Consider the following 15,794-nt stretch of genomic DNA (forward strand, 5'->3'; position numbering starts at 1 on the left):
CGCTCTTAGACGTGATTACTTGCGGCTGGCAAGCAATATGCACCGTCGCATTGCATGGTGCGAATCGTGACCGGGCAACGCAGTCATCGAAAACAAGAATGTGATGAGGTCCGACTAACTTTGCAGATGCATCTCGAGAGACGCGTGCTTCCAAACGCCCCGAAATTAGGCTCAGCGTGCGCTTTCGAACAAGCTTCGCATGCAGACATGCTCAGCAATCGCACCCCTGGTCCATCTGATACGCGCTTCGGATTGGCGTACGGTGCGCTTTCAGAAAGGCCGTACTCGAAGCGAACATGCCGAGCAACTTTGCCAAGTAGCGATATACCGCGGATCCGGAGCGCAGCCAGTCGCACGACGAAGCTGCCCACTATCTACAGAGTATACTGGGCATACGGACTTGGCAACATCCATTCATCGGGCGATCTGTGGCCTGCATGGGGTTTTCACTTGGTCCGCTCTGAAGCTGCTCGTAAACAACAACATGCCGTCCAAAACGCGGTTCCTATGTTGAACGCTGCATGGTGATTCTATACCTCGCGATCCATTTCCATCAAAACCGGTAAACCTCGTCAAAACTGGATCTTCGCCCGACATATTGATGAGACTGAGACAACCACCTCATTAACATATGGTCTCTGATGAAGTCGTCGTCCGTACGGGTGTCAAAACAACGTGTCCAGTAACGAGTCTCAACGATGCTCGGCTAAACGTGTACATTTCGAAAACCTGCTGCGTGCCTCGATCGCCACACAGCGACATCCTCTGAGCAAACAGTTTTGTCTATATCTATACCATAATTTCCTTTTCTTTCATTCCACGGCGCGATCGCTCCAAGCCGCAGAGGCTGCGCTCGCGGCGGTCCGCAGTGACGCGCCCTGCGATCTGTGCGTCGCCCTCTGTAGCATGCCTTGTGCCGACGGTGCAGAGCGTATCGAAGCTTGCGTCAAAACGACAACTCCGTCAGCATAACACGTTGTCGAAGGACGTATTTCGGAAACCTGGAGGGAGACTGTGTTCCGTGACCAAGCATCCTCGTGCGAGGTCGGCCGATTCCACTTTTAAGACGTTCAGCGGCGGCGTACGAGTGGAGAGAGATCACGCAACGCGGCAAGGTGTGGTGCGGCTGTTGCCAGGTTTCGTGCCTGAAGAGAGGCCGCGCTTGCCGTTAACTTCTGACCTTTGGCGACTGAAAAGCCATTCTAAATCACCAGAACGGGACTATTGGGGTTTGCAATCTTCCAGCAGAGCCCTCTGGGCACACATTTGACGTCCAGAGAACGGTGAAGCTCGGACAACAGCACCCGCCGGCAGCATTATTGCTCGCGTACTGTGCGCTCCATGCAAGCCCCCAAAACTGGTATATGGGAGGGCCATGCAGAGCGTGAACCTACCCCGACGCAACAAGGGATGGATAGCGAGCGCTCTCGTGCGGAGTCCGCGGTGCGTTCCGCTCCGGTGGCGATACCCCGTCGAGGTGCTCAGAGCACTGGGGGTCGTAGCGCGAGCACTAGTTCCGGTGGCTCTGGCTCCACCGGATCGCGAAACTTTGAAGACGTTATGCCTGAGGACTTGCGACCATCAAGTCCGAAAACAGCGCATGACTGGCCGCGCGCGATGTCACCTCGGGGACCCGCTTTCCTGGCGTTTCGAAACACCGCGGGGAACGATTCTCGAGAAGTGCCTCAAGCGGAATCCAATGGTGCTCGCGATACCACGGAAGCGGCCGTTTTGGAAATCGATGAACAGATCGACTCCCGACCGACTGCTCCGTCGTCGCCTCCGCCGCCGGCGTCCACGCTCCATGTGCAGCAACGGATGCCGCCGGATGCTTCGGTGCATCCGGCCGTGGCGGCTGCCGCGGCTGCAGCGGCATCCTCGTCCAACTCACCGCGAACGCAGCCGACCAATGCAGGGAGCATCGGTTTATCAGGTTCGCTGAACACTGACTTGCTGACATCAGCCCGATCAGGTACGCCGGGCAGCTGGGACGCGCGTCGCTCTCCGTCGCCGACGCCGGAACCCACCTCAGTGTTTTACGGGTTACCGGCGCTGAGCGAGGTGCAGAATCCACGAGCTCGTCGTGAGCTCTTGTGCCGAAAATTGCATCTGTGTTGCGAGATCTACGATTTCATGGACCCGACGAAGGACATCGTGGATAAGGAAGGCAAACGGATTGCGCTGATCGAAATCGCAGATGCGCTGTCGAACATGAAAGGCATCTTAACGGATGAGGTCTGCGCCGCTCTGGTTGAAATGATCACGAAAAATCTGTTTAGAACGCTTCATATGTCGCCGCCGACTGCACCGGAGGCGATTCTGGCGGGCGAGCTCGAAGAAGACGAACCCACTCTGGAACCAGCTTGGCCACATCTACATGTTGTCTATGAAATACTGCTACGATTCGTGACGTCCCCAGACCTCGATCCCCGCACGGCGCGGCGGTATATCGATCAGAAGTTTCTGTTGGGACTTTTGGACCTATTTGACTCAGAAGATCCCCGGGAACGCGATTATCTGAAGATGATCCTACACCGGATTTATGGAAAGTTCATGCCGCTGCGGCCTTTTATTCGACGATCGATCGCCAATGTATTCTTTTATTTTGTATTCGAGTCAGAGCGGCATAATGGCATCGCGGAGTTGCTGGAAATCCTGGGATCAATCATTAATGGCTTCGCGTTGCCACTCAAGGAGGAACACAAGAATTTTCTACGCAAGGCACTCATTCCATTACATATTCCGCGCACAGTTGCGCTGTACCACCAGCAGCTGGTGTACTGCATGACTCAGTTCGTGGAAAAGTATCCGCCACTTGCCGTGGATATCTTGAGAGGTTTACTGCGATACTGGCCGCTCACAAACTCCCAGAAAGAAGTGCTCTTTCTTGCCGAGCTCGAGGAGATCATCGAGCAGACGCATCCACGCGAATTCAGTATCGTTCTGGAGGATCTTTTCCGGCGCATCGCCAAGTGCATGCAGTCGCCACACTTTCAGGTGGCTGAGCGCACCCTGTTTCTTTGGAATAACGAATACCTGGTATCTCTAATTTTGCAATATCGCGAAAGGGTCTTTCCTATTGTATTTGGGGCGCTCGTACATAACGAGCGGAATCACTGGAATCCCACTGTAACCAATTTGACTTGCAACGTGCGAAAGCTAATGATCGAGATGGACCTTCCGCTCTTCGAACGATGTGCACGTTTGCACGAGCGGCTACATGCGCAAAAGGCGGATGCTGAGCGTGACGACGACGGCAAACGACACCCGGACGGGGACAACATGCCGCATATGTCCGTCGTGAACGCGCCGATGGCTGTCCCAGGTAGCAGAGGAGCCTCGAAACTGCCGCTCACGGAGCCGATTCCTATTCAGAGCACAGGCAATGCGGCGGGCGCGAGGCGGCGAACTCCGCGGACACTGGGGGCTCCAGATGCACCAGAGACGTTGCGAGCCTCGTGCGTCGACCCTGGAGAACACCTGAGTTCATCAGCAACGGGGACCGGCGCGCATCAGGAAGAGTCTTGGAGCACGAACGGCGCCTCGGAGGATCCGAGTGATGAGACGCTTTACGCGCGCTCGTCATCGACTCGAGAGCGCATGCTTGTGAAACCCCGGGAAACGACGACCTTTGAGTCGTACAGAGGACAGGCAGGTCAAGATTTTGTGGCGAAAATGCATGCGATGGACCTGGGCCATGAGAAGCACTGAGCCCAAGTTCGACGAAAATCCATAGCAGGCGCGTGGGCTGTGCGTTGCGACCAGCGAAAGCACGCGCTTCTGTGTTCGAGTTTGTTTGTTTGTTTGTGTGTCGCATGCAGCGGTATACAAGGCATCAGATGCCTCGATACTCGTGATGGCACTGAGATCGGCCTGGACGGCGACTCTGGAGCGGATCTGGTGCTTCCGCGGGGCCGCGTCGCTTCCCGGGGATCTGACCAAGGATGCGGCGCTTCGCAAATGCTTCATCGGATGCACTAGTTCGATGCCACGGTCGCGCAGCTTACGCATGCGTGTGCCCAGATACCAAAGCGCGTCTTCAGAACGAGCTTGCGACGCGTTTCATGCAAACGCAAGGCGCTCTTGTTGTGAGCGCGCTCGTGTCATGGACTGCATAATCGAGACTAACAGATGTGATGGCTTGAAGCGCTTGGTTGGACGTCGTCGGTCGTGCGCCCTGGCGGTGATACCCGAGCCCCTCCTGTTTATCCAGCATGAACGCGCGCCACTTTTCCATGCGTACCTGCCCCGCGCGCTTGCTTGGGTAGTTGCGCCAAACCGCGCGTCGACCTGTCATAGTCACCAGGAGCGTCGTGAACGAGCTTGCCCTGGGCGCAACGCTTCCGGGCGTGCAGCGGCATCCCACGAGGTTACCCTGGAGACGATCTCGCGACGACCGGTTGCCTTTGGTAAGCACCGGGTACTTTTCTCGATAGCGAACCACTGAGGACCGGACTCATGTTGTACAATAATGTCTTCTAAAGCGAAAGAATCTTAATCCGATGCCAAAATCGCACGCAACTCACAGATGCAGCTATGTGTGGTGCATCCTTGCAGTTCCACCGCGATCGCCAGCATCGACACTGGAACACCCGGGCGAGCTCCGTAGCGATCAGTTTTCAGGTTCCAGGGCAGCAGGGACGAGCTCGTGACGTCTCGGGCAAGCCTTCCGTTGCTGGCGGTACACTAGCGGTTACCGGATTGCGTCAAGACTCGAAGGTGATGCGATGAACGCACACCCTGTGTTGGGCCCGTGGGATTGAGTCCACTGGGAGCTGGAAGGCTTTGAATGGGAGCCTCAAGGTTCCCGGGGTATTGGAAGCCCGCCAGCGAACTACCCTGCGGGTGCACCGGTGCCCATGGGCGGCTCCAAGCTTCCCTGGATGCAGGGACACGGCAGCGTGCATTGCTGTTGTTGAGCCTGGCTCGAGAGACTCGGGCGGGTATGCACGCTTGAACGTAGCCAAGGCGACATTGGGATTTTCGTACCTTCGAGCTGCGGCAACTCTTTGAAGATTTACGTTATGTAAACTGCACTAATGCCAGAATAAACTGGAACTGGTGGTCTCATTCAGGAGTACACCCTAGCGTACGAGTCGCTTTCCGTTGTTAAGAAAACTAGTCTCTACGGGCTTTGAAGGCGACTGCTTCATGCTCCTCCTACTTATCTCCGGCCTGAAATACGCCAGTTTATGCTGTCCGTCCATCGATGTTGATGGCATCGTTAAAGTCACGATTTTGCTTCCTCTAGACACTGTTCACGCATATCATGGACAGGTGGAAGTTGCGATCGACGATTCGCTTACCGTGCTCATCAGCTTCGTTTGCAATCTCGCTGCGCGCTTCGCAGCGTTGACACTGAACGGGGTTTTGAGGTTCCCATTAGTCTATGGCATGTTCTGGCCCGAGTGGCGCCCTGTGGCACGTAGACTAATGGGAACCGTCTTGGACACACGCTGTCCTAGTACAGCAGGCTACCCGCCATGAACTCCTCGGTTCGCGCGCCCGTTGCCGAACCCTACGATCACGGCGTCTTCTGGGCGGTCTTCTCAGCGAGTACTCTGTCTGCTGCGCGAGGACGCAAATGCTGTCGTGCTCTTCGATAGGGGATTTCTGGAACGCGATGTTCTTTATGGTTGAACAAGAACCGGGAGGAGAATCCAGGTTCAGAACAATTCGAGAAATTACAATCTGTCTGCGCTTCCGTTGTGCAAAGCAGTGACGTATTTTCGATTCCACACGGTCGCTGCGATGACACGAGTCCGACTCCAAAACCCTTTGCGATGGGAGCGGTAGAGACGGCACCCGCTGGTAGCACATCCGGTGTGCAGGAACGTGCTGGTGACGAATCCCGCGTAGTCGATGTTCACTGAGAGGGAGGGTTTTGTGTTTCGGACAGATTTGACTATTATTCGGCGTGAAATGTTCAGTGTACAAGTCTGCTCGAGCAAGTGCGTCGAGATTCTTTTATCTTCAATGCAAGGACGCCAATCGATGCGCCTATGAGGTGCCTTGAAACAGAACTAGTGAAAACTCGTAGAATGCGTGATTTGAGCGTGCTATAAGTTCGGAATGGCAGGATTCAGAGGCTCGAACGCGTGAACCGGATAATGAAAGTGGCTATTTTAGGAACCGTTATTGGAGAACGTTGCGAATTATCTTGATTTCGGTGATGTAACACATGCCAGCTACAAAGCGGCGACGTAGCCACTCCAAAGAAACGACTGAGAATCCTCATGCAATACGTGAATCGATTCGCTTTTCCGCTTGCACTGCAAATGTTTGGCGTGTGTGCAGTTCGCAAAGCTCTGAACTATCGATATACTGCAGCTGGGCGAGCAGTCCAGTGTTCTATTTTAATTTGGCTGAATCTGAACGGCAACAAAGTGTCGGCATGGAGGTTGCCCCAGCTCTCTGCGACGCCTATTCGGATGTTGGAACAACGTCCTAGATTCGTGATTCGCCCCAAGGGTCGCTTGATTGCGTTTACACTTCACGGACGAACTCGGAAACAGCGATAGAGATCGTCAACGACCTGCTACCCGGAAGCCTTCTGGCGAGTTCACTGCCTTGACTATACCTGCAACAACTGGCAGCGAGCGCTACACAGTTCGATACTCGGATCCTGTACTGTACAAGGGCTTCATTTTGTTGGGTGCACGCATGCACTGCAGCCAACACTCAGAGGCTGTTGGTATGGATCAAGTCACACGTTTCGGGCACCAGTGCGCTGTGCTGGTGGTGCGTTCGACGCGGGTTTCGTCGAAGCCCCCGAAACCCCACGGAGCTGACCGCTGGCTTCGTGTCCTCTCCTGGTCTGTGGACGCTTCGACATTGCAACAGCGCAGAAAACGGTTGCCGAATGCGGTTCTTTGGCGCTTATCCCGTCTTTGGAAAGAGACAACGAGCGTACCGACTTGAGCCCGGAAAGCACGCGTGTCTCGACTTGTGCATGAGTATCCAGATCTTACGCAAAAAGACCTATTCTGTTCTGGTTTACAATTTTGGGATTAGGCGTTGTCGTAGACGAGCGCTCACTCTGAGACGTAACCGGGTTTCGTTCAGTTGAAGAAGCGACCCGGGTGGGTCAGGAGCGCACCTGGTTCCGTCTGCCGCTGCGTACGAGGGTGCAAAACGCTTTTTTACAAGCATTCGTGTGAGAGCTGCTATTCTAGCCGCTGATCATCTTGAGTATGAACGACGCCAGCGCAGAGGAAAGTTGCACGCGGCTATCGCCGATCCACTTGGAAGCCTGGATCAAGAAGAACAGAGACCTGTTGCGACCGCCGGTGGGCAACGTCGTCCTGGCAGATGGTGGATTTCTCGTAATGCTCGTCGGTGGTCCCAACGTCCGAACCGACTACCATATTGAGAACTATGAAGAAATCTTTTACCAGATTGAGGGCGATATTTCATTAAAAATCGTTGACGAACACCAGAGTCCTCCCGCGTTCAAGGAGGTGCGTATCAGAGAGGGCGAGCTCTTTGTACTTCCAGCAAGGGTCCCGCATTCTCCGCAGCGACCAGCTGGGACTGTCGGCCTGGTCATCGAGCGAAAGCGAGCCGCCGACGACCTCGATATCCTGCGATGGTACTGCCAGTCCTGTAGTGCGGTTCTCCACTCGAGCGAGTTTCACTGCAAGGATATCGGAAAGGATCTCGTCCCCATTATTCGAGAATATTTCGCTGATCGTTGTCTACGCACCTGCCGTCATTGTGGTTGGATCGAGCCTGCGCCCACAGAGCAGCGATAGAAGCTGCGTATCCCGTGACGGTGATCGGTATTCGCTACCTTGAAGAGTCGAGACCTCTCAGAAGACATGAAGCAGCGTTACGTTTCGATGGAATCAGCGGTGCCTGCTGCATTTTCTGACGGATGGCGCTCATCGGCTCATACCTGCGAATCCGCCTCGAGTTTTCGTGGGCTTGTGTATACGTTTGTGCACGCTGCATATCAGATAGCGACTTGAGGGCTTCCAGAGGCTGAAGTAGCGTAGCCGAGTAGAGGCTCATGGCTAGGATAGAACGTGTACGTCGTCAAAAAATATTCCACTGGGGCTGCCCTGTCCAGTGTGTGTACCCGCTTTTCACGGCGGACTGTGAGCGTACCGGGGCCAGCGCAACGACGTTCATAGCACCCGAGCTTTGCCATATTTCAGCACCAACAGTTTCATACTCGTTTCGCGAGGATACCCGAAATATGCGGGCTTTGATCAGGCTTCTCTGTCGCCGGCAACCTGGATGAAATGATTACGTTTTGCGACCTGTGCAGCCGAACGACATCCTTGCTGGGAACATTGGCAGCGAGTACCGTTCAGGGGCAAAGCGCTATACTCCGGAAACTGCATTGACATTTCCATACTTTCTAAATGAGAGCATACTCGGTATCCGTGATGAGAATGTGCGGCTACCACATGCGGCGGCCTGCACCGATGCGTGCGTCGGATCGAACATTGTTTTTGGCGCTTTGAAAAGCGACTTGAGGTTGCACCACGGCTTGTGTCTCTTTCGGAACTCATGAGAAGCATATGTACTCCACGTGAATATCTGCATTCATTCACGTCGCGACGGCGCGTATTTTCACTGACGTTAGAAACGGATCGCCATGGTCGAGACGATCATTGTGTGTATACGTTCTGTTGGCGCTCACGGGTTCTCCATTTGCCACGCTGCTTCACCAGGGACGACGCAGACCAAACTTATGTACAAGCAGCGTGCTCCACTGTGGTTCCGTTGTTGCACAAGCCGTTCCAGTGACTTTTTGGCCGTCTTTCGAGCAAATGATCTGTTACTTTCATCGTTGAAGCGCCGAAGCCGATGAGCACGGTGGGGTCCACGCAGACAGCGCAGCCGCTGTGGAGTGCGAGAACGCAAGATGCGGCGAATAAGAGGTTCCACTTCAAGCCATAAATTGACCCCTATTTGCAAGTTTTCTGAGTCTTGGCAAATATCGGGAAAAGCCGCACCATGCATGCGGCTTTCTACCGGTGCGCAGCAGGCGCGAAGAAACTGTTGTATGGCCCAGACGACCCCGATTGCTACATGAGTAGCTTTTTGGCGTGAGCTGACTTCAAGACGAAACGTCATCATTGGGGTGCTGCAGAAACGTGCAGTATGCGACGTGCATCGACGACACGCCCTGGTGCCGGAAAACACACCATGCCGCTACCGAGTTGAGAGATGCAGGGCAGCCTCAGACGAAGTTGGCAGGTGCGGGACCCGAATACCTGTAGCTGCTAATCTCTGCACCAGTGTAAGCACAATATGGGAGAGACCCTTTTCTGCTGGCGTACACGCTAACGTTTGGGTCGCGTCCCACGCTGATCGACACCAGCCTTTGTTCGCGTTTTCTACCACCGCCTCCTTTTGCTCGCTTTTAGCTCCAGCGTGAACTACGACGGTCTCAACTGTCCCGCCAGCTCCACTTTCAGGAGTCGAAGCATGTCGATGGCAGCGTTCAGGTCGCGGTTGCGCTGCCTCCGGCTGGTGTCAAGGCTCCGCCAGCACCGGCAAAAAAGGTCGCGATCGACGCCTCGCTTGCCACCTTCGTGTTCTTTGAATGGAGCCACGAAGCGGCCCGGCACAGCGGTGACACTTGGCACTGGTCAGAGGCTCGAGCGTATTCACCACACCCTGTGAGCCGCGGACGACCCTGTAGCGCGTCAGGGCTCGCTTCATCGCTCGGTAAACGCTCTACCTGGAACAGAAGCGTCCTATCAATACGATTCTCGGTCTCAACGACTGGTGCACTGTCCTAGAAGCACGGGATTCTCGCCGACGATACCCTGGGCGGGGGCTTTGCCCGCTGCACACACACACACACACACATACGTACATCCATCCATCCATACATACATACATACGCACACACAGCATCGTGTGCAGTTCCATTCCATTGAGGGCTGTGGAGCGCGAGTTCTGCATAAGATGGAACAATTGCCTTGACGAACTTGCTGGCTCTAGATCGAGTAGAGATACTGCGATCTGTCGAGGCTTCCTGCGACCAAGGCGGTGACACTTGTGGTACCACAGGCGATCGCCGCGGTAATCGAGTCCCAAGTCGAGCATTCTTTTCCAAACAAACAGAAGAGACAGTGCTTCTCGGGGCTTGGTAACGAAGCGGTAGCATACTGCTGCCGAATGCCGCCTCGATCCTGGTCACAGAGACCCGAGGATTCGTCTCCCGCACGGAATGGATTCCATGACGCCAGGAGTCCAGTGAACTCTCTGTGTGTGAGCTTGCGAACAGGTCGTCCGAGCACGACATACACTTCTCTCCATCTCCATCGGCCTGCCGGGCGCATATTGCTGCACCCAAGCGTTGCCTCAATATAGAACGATCGAAAACTTGAGGTATGCACGGCGTGAGCGTGCTGCTCACTCGCAAACGAGAGGACTGGCGGCTTGTACGCGTGCAACGGATGCTCATTGCAATGTTTCCGTATGAACCGCTGTACGAGTGTATCGCGAAGCATCCTGACTCTGGTAGCGTGACGAATTCGGGCGGGACAGCGTCGAGGAAGCCGCACCAAAACGTCGACCGATGATCCTGAAACGACGCATGAATCCATCATACGTTGTTGGTGCACCTCGAATGTCGAGCGTGTTCGTGTACCAAGAAAACGCTGGAGACAATATCCAGCGGCATCGACAGAACAAACAGTTCAGCGTTCCAGTTTGAGATCCGGAACGGATGTAGACCGTGGCTCCCCATGTAACCAAATCGAACGTCTTGAACGTCGTGAATTTCGCAAGAACGACTAGTGGAGCTCCCCGAGCTATCCGTTCAGGATCAGTTGCGGAAACTGGGGACGCTCCTAGCTGAGTGCATTCTGACGGTCTTCAGGAGCGGGGGGTCGCACACGAGCAAACCACCCACGTAGCAGGTCGTCGGAGTTTCACGCCCCGTTCCAAGGCCAGCAGTTAGAACCTGGTTGCCGTAAACTGGGCCAGTCGGTTTGGGGCCTGGGGGTCGTTGCAGGCTTTCGCTTGCGAAGACGTTGCGGCCTCGTCATGGACAAGGTCGCAATTTCGAGGACGAACACAGCCTCGGCGACCCCGGAGGCTGGCAAATCCCACAAGCCGGTACATTTGCCAGCGGGGTCTCTTCAGGAAACCGTGGAAACACCCGACGGCAGGGCGGCTTCAGACCCTCTAGAGCGCTACTTTGTGAATACGGAGCAACTATGGACGACACTGGAACAGGAGTTTCGGCAGTCGGACTACGAGTTTGGCGTTTCTGCGGCTGCCTTGCTTGCGCAGATACCCGAAGCGTACCGGGTGTCTGCGAAGAACTTTGAGCTTACAAGCACCCCTGAGTTTCAATACTTGTCCCGAAAACTTGGTGCGTCCCACGACTTGGTGGAAACAGAAGCCGAACTCACGCGCTCACTCGAACGATATATAAGGTTCAGCAACCGATGCTTCGAAATGCAGGTTGCAGCCGAAGACCCATCGGCACCAACGCTGCGTAGATGCACGAGCTTGGGTGCTGTGGCTGAGACGGAGTCCTCGCTTCGGGACTTGGTGAGTGAGTTGTCATCAGAATGGCCGCGACAACTGAAAACGCTCTCCGGAGCGTTAGGCGCCCTTAACCTCAGTCGACAACGGCTCGAGCGAGAGCGACAGCGACTCGGGTCCCTCATCGCCGTACTGGAACAGCTCAAAAGCGTTCGCGATATTTCGCGAGCCGCAGAGCTCTACGAAGAGCACCAGGATCTATTGAAAGCTGCATATACTTACCAGCGTCTGGATGCGTGTGCACACGAGGTTTTTCGAAAGTGGGATGCGGTACCGCACGCGAGTGACGTCCGCAGCGCAGGGCCAGCTGAACGCTCGGCGTCAGCAGACCGCCAGTTTGACATTGCTGATGTTCGTCTCGTCGAGGACTTTTCCCGACACCACAGGGCCTTGAGACGGCGACTGGGGACGGCGCTCGAGCACCAAATCGTTGCACAATTTCAGATTACACTGAGTTTCGTTTGGAGTGCAGCCGCCGAACCCGCTCCACCAATACCGACGTCGACGTCGATGTCGACACGAACGCCCGAACGACTCACTTCTGAGCAGACTCCAGGGTCGTCTCTGGCGCTGCTTTGCACACTGCGCGAGGAGATCACACCTTTTGTGGCGGCGCTTTATCAGATTGGCATGGCAAGCGGTGCCCTGTACCGCGTAACCACAGGCCTGCTTCATGAGCTGAACAATATTGTATCTGCTGAACAGGATGCGTGGGCATGCGATTCCGCGCAGGCATTCACCACATTCTTGTCAAAGTGTCGCACTTTTGTTCCAGGAGCCGTTGCAGTCATCGACACGTTTTTCGAGGTGGCGAGTCAGCTGGAGAGCCTCGAGGCCTCCGGTCATGTGCCGCACAGGTCACACGTCGAGCGTGCAGATGTCCTCAGCGCTTTCCGCGATGGCTTTGGAGCGCGATTTCGAGATGCTGTCGATAGTGTTGTACAGGCCTGTCGACCGGCCGACTTTGAACAGGTGAGGTTTCTCCTGAAAATTCATGTGGAAACGCGCGATTTTCTCAAGTTTTTGGATCGCATACTCGAGGTGCGGAATGATCGCCCCGCCGCCTCGTCCTCAGTAGTACTGGTTGATCTGCGGGACCGCATTCGAAATACGATGCAAGCTGCGTTTGAGAAAAAGCTGGAGTCCATGCAGGTTAGCCTGAACGCAGAGCGTTGGGTTCCAGCGACAAGCACTGCAGCATTGCAGTCTCTTTTGGATCGCCTTGTTCGAGATACGTCTGCTCCTTTGTATGCAGAATCGATGACCATGGAAGATGGCAAGGTCCGTGAGCATTCCGAAGGCCAGCCAGCGACAGTCGTGCTCATGGGAGAGCGATTTGTGCTTGTTGACGCCTCGCAGGACCTTTTTGAACTGTTGGATGCGTGCGCGCTCTGCTTCCGAGACGCATTACATTGCGAAGAAGTTGCATTGGCGCACGCGTTGAGTATGCGCGTTCTCGAGGCTTTGCGGACGTTCAACCAACGGTCGCTGCAGTTAGTTCTCGGAGCAGGCGCGATGAAGACGGCGCACCTCAAGGCCATTACCGCAAAGCATTTGGCCGTCTGTGCGCGCACCGTGGACCTGTTGCTCCGTCTTTTGCATCCACAAGAGAGTGATCGATACCAGGGCCTCCAGAGGTGGTTCTGCCCGACGCTTCGCCAGGCGGATGTCGGCATGGACCCGGATGCAAAACCCGCTTTGGAAAGGAATAGCCCTCGTGCTGAAGACGCGGCGCGCCAGCATGCAATAGAATTGTCGGATGCCACTGCTGGGAAGCTTCATGTGGTCCCCGGTGTGCCACAGGAGCCATCATCATCACCGCAGACGGAAGGCGGTGCTGCGACAGTGCACGCCGTTCCCGAGTTGGCGACGCCAAGGGAGCCATCCGCGCAGTCTGTCGTTCGTGACGCGGATCTCGAACGGGCTTTTGAGCGTACGATCGCGGATCTGCAGGTACATCGGGCGCAGCTGCTCAACAAGATCGTAATTATCATGCAGACTCGCTTACGAAATCGCATAGCGGAGCTTCGACGACTACCCTTGGAACAGTACGCAGTGGTCTCTGAGACAGGGTGCGCTGCACCCAGCACTTGGGCATCTGCTTTGATTCGAGATATCACCACGCTGGAGCGCATCCTGAGTTCTGTGCTGCCGACCGTTGCGCTTCGATCCCTGTTTGAACAGATTATTGCCGCGTATTCCCAGAATCTTCGGGCGGAATTCGTCCGGCTAACTGAAGAGTATCTCGGTGGGAATCGCGGGCCGTCAACGAATGTGGAAGCAGGGGCGGTTCCACCCCTGGGCACCATGCTGAACCAGGTCGCCGCGGATGCCACGGCCCTGGCGGAGGCTGTTCGGAACCTTGTGAGCTCCCTGAATGCGAATATAAGTGAGAGCTACGTTGCCGATTTCGATGCAATCGCACATACGTACCATAATCTTGCTGAAAAGCACGCATCTGCTTCGTCGCCCGTTGACCCAGCTGAAGCGCCTTGTGCGGCTACCACTGGAGGCAGTGCGTGCGAAAACGAGGTCACGCCGTCCACGGATCCCATTGAAGGCGACGCGCGCTGATACTTGCGTTCAGATTACCATGTCCGAGAACTTGCGGAAACAAAGCATGCACATGAGCAATGTCTGCTGAGGCGCAGGCGCCGGCTGACAGCCGGTCCATGTCCGCTGTGTTAGAAGCGGGCCGTCATTCTGCCCCAGCCGAGCACGCATTTCGTTGTAGTGGTACCAGTGGGCATGCCGCATACGCAAGGTAGGCACCTGGGTTTCGTTTCAATGCCGCTGGCGCAGACAAATGATGGCGTACAAGCGCCTGTGCCCGAGAACGCCAGGCCCGCGCAAACCCGAACGCCGCACCAGCGTAAAGCGACAGCGCGCTGGCGTGTTCCAGGCCGCGGGACCTGCGCACCTCTGGGGGTCGCGGGATTCACATTGTGGATGAAGGCAAACGGCATCGCTCTGTAAAAGAGACTTGTCGAAATATCACGCTTCATCGTTCCATTGCCCCGCATGGAAACAGCATGCGAATGGATTCACATCATAACGCACTGGTGCTGCGTCCACAGAGCGCACAGTTCGCACCCGAGACCCTAGTCACGATATCCGCACCATTCATGATCGCGCTGTTCAAACGGTGCCTTCATGCTTGGGTATTGGCAAGCACGCAGAGCACCTGCAACGTGAACGTTTCAGGGTCTCGCTGGCGATTTGCATATCGCCTTGAACCGCCATAATCATGCACAATCCATCATATCTTCAACAAGTTGTCCCTGGAGGCCAGCTTCGCCTATCTCAATCATATATACCAATGCTGAGTCGAACAACTTGAAGTGAGATTCGCGAGATGACGCACACGAATTGTTCGTAGATGCGTGTCCGCACGCATGTTGCTGTATGCATGCGTGCGCAGCTTTTTTTTTCTTTTTTTTCTTCATTGACAAAACGTTTCCATAGGCCAGCGTTCTCCGATGATGCGCATTTTTCTTTTCTTTTCCGGTTTTATTCAGTACGCGGTGAGTTATCCATCAAACCCCCTACTCCCAAGTTATATGACCTATGCTTCTTCTCGGATATTCAGGTCGTTTCGCACGTCCTATCGTGTGTGCCTAGTGCCTGCCGAAAGCGACAGCAATAGCGCCTATAGCGCCGGTGCGGTCGCTGCACCGAGACAGAATGGCGTTGCCGTACCACAAAGGGCGTCGGCTCGAGGCTGCGACCGATAATACCGGCAGCAGCGCCCGCTGCAATCGATGCATCGATCGTACGCAAAAGAAATGGAATGCCTTGACGGATGTACCTGGTTCGGTGAATCGATCTTACATGATAAAACTAGTATGCTTTGAAGGATATTCGGGGCCTACGTGGACGCTGCCGGCCAGTCAGCAGCAAGTTGCGCAAATCATCCGTTTCTTTCCGAGAAGCAGCCATCGATCCACACAAACACCTGCTGCTGCGCCAGCGCTGCCAGTCACGACCTAGCAGACACAATTCGCGCGCGCTCTACACACGCCTCTGCATTCCGTGAGCTCCAGCCCAGTGATCCCATCCAGAAGAGCTGTTGGTGTCGATCCAGATACCTGGTTGGTGCCGAGCACCGTCTGGGCGCTTGCTGCGGCATCAGCGATACCGCAACGAACGTTGCGAGGGCGCATCCCACGTGCACCACGCGCACTGCCGTACAGGGAACGCCTGCAGCAGAGCAGGGCACCTGTGCGAGCGATTCATCGATGGATCCATCGATTCATCCATCGATCCATCCATCG

The 15,794-nt window shown here is 55.3% G+C and overlaps 3 protein-coding genes and 1 non-coding gene across 4 annotated transcripts, besides 3 other annotated features; all 4 read left to right on the forward strand.

The window, feature by feature from the left end:
• Nucleotides 1-182: 182 nt before the first annotated feature.
• Nucleotides 183-1,687: a sequence feature (possible transcribed region).
• CYME_CMF150C (B regulatory subunit of protein phosphatase 2A) lies at nucleotides 1,342-3,711 on the forward strand (the record flags this gene model as incomplete). The annotated part of the gene is made up of 1 exon (XM_005535739.1): nucleotides 1,342-3,711. The coding sequence occupies one exon, from the start codon at nucleotides 1,342-1,344 to the stop codon at nucleotides 3,709-3,711; it is 2,370 nt and encodes a 789-aa protein (XP_005535796.1).
• An 844-nt stretch (nucleotides 3,712-4,555) lies between these two features.
• CYME_CMF151T lies at nucleotides 4,556-7,434 on the forward strand. The gene has a single exon (XR_002461266.1). It is a non-coding gene; the product is annotated as a hypothetical transcript (transcript).
• Nucleotides 7,194-7,754, forward strand: CYME_CMF152C (3-hydroxyanthranilate 3,4-dioxygenase; the record flags this gene model as incomplete). The annotated part of the gene is made up of 1 exon (XM_005535740.1): nucleotides 7,194-7,754. The coding sequence occupies one exon, from the start codon at nucleotides 7,194-7,196 to the stop codon at nucleotides 7,752-7,754; it is 561 nt and encodes a 186-aa protein (XP_005535797.1).
• Nucleotides 7,379-8,973: a sequence feature (possible transcribed region).
• A 385-nt stretch (nucleotides 8,974-9,358) lies between these two features.
• Nucleotides 9,359-11,434: a sequence feature (possible transcribed region).
• Nucleotides 11,014-14,094, forward strand: CYME_CMF155C (hypothetical protein, conserved; the record flags this gene model as incomplete). Its single annotated transcript, XM_005535741.1, has 1 exon — nucleotides 11,014-14,094. The coding sequence occupies one exon, from the start codon at nucleotides 11,014-11,016 to the stop codon at nucleotides 14,092-14,094; it is 3,081 nt and encodes a 1,026-aa protein (XP_005535798.1).
• Between the last annotated feature and the right edge of the window lie 1,700 nt (nucleotides 14,095-15,794).

Source organism: Cyanidioschyzon merolae, chromosome 6, assembly GCF_000091205.1.
Source record: "Cyanidioschyzon merolae strain 10D DNA, chromosome 6, complete genome".
Taxonomy (NCBI): Eukaryota; Rhodophyta; class Bangiophyceae; order Cyanidiales; family Cyanidiaceae; genus Cyanidioschyzon; species Cyanidioschyzon merolae.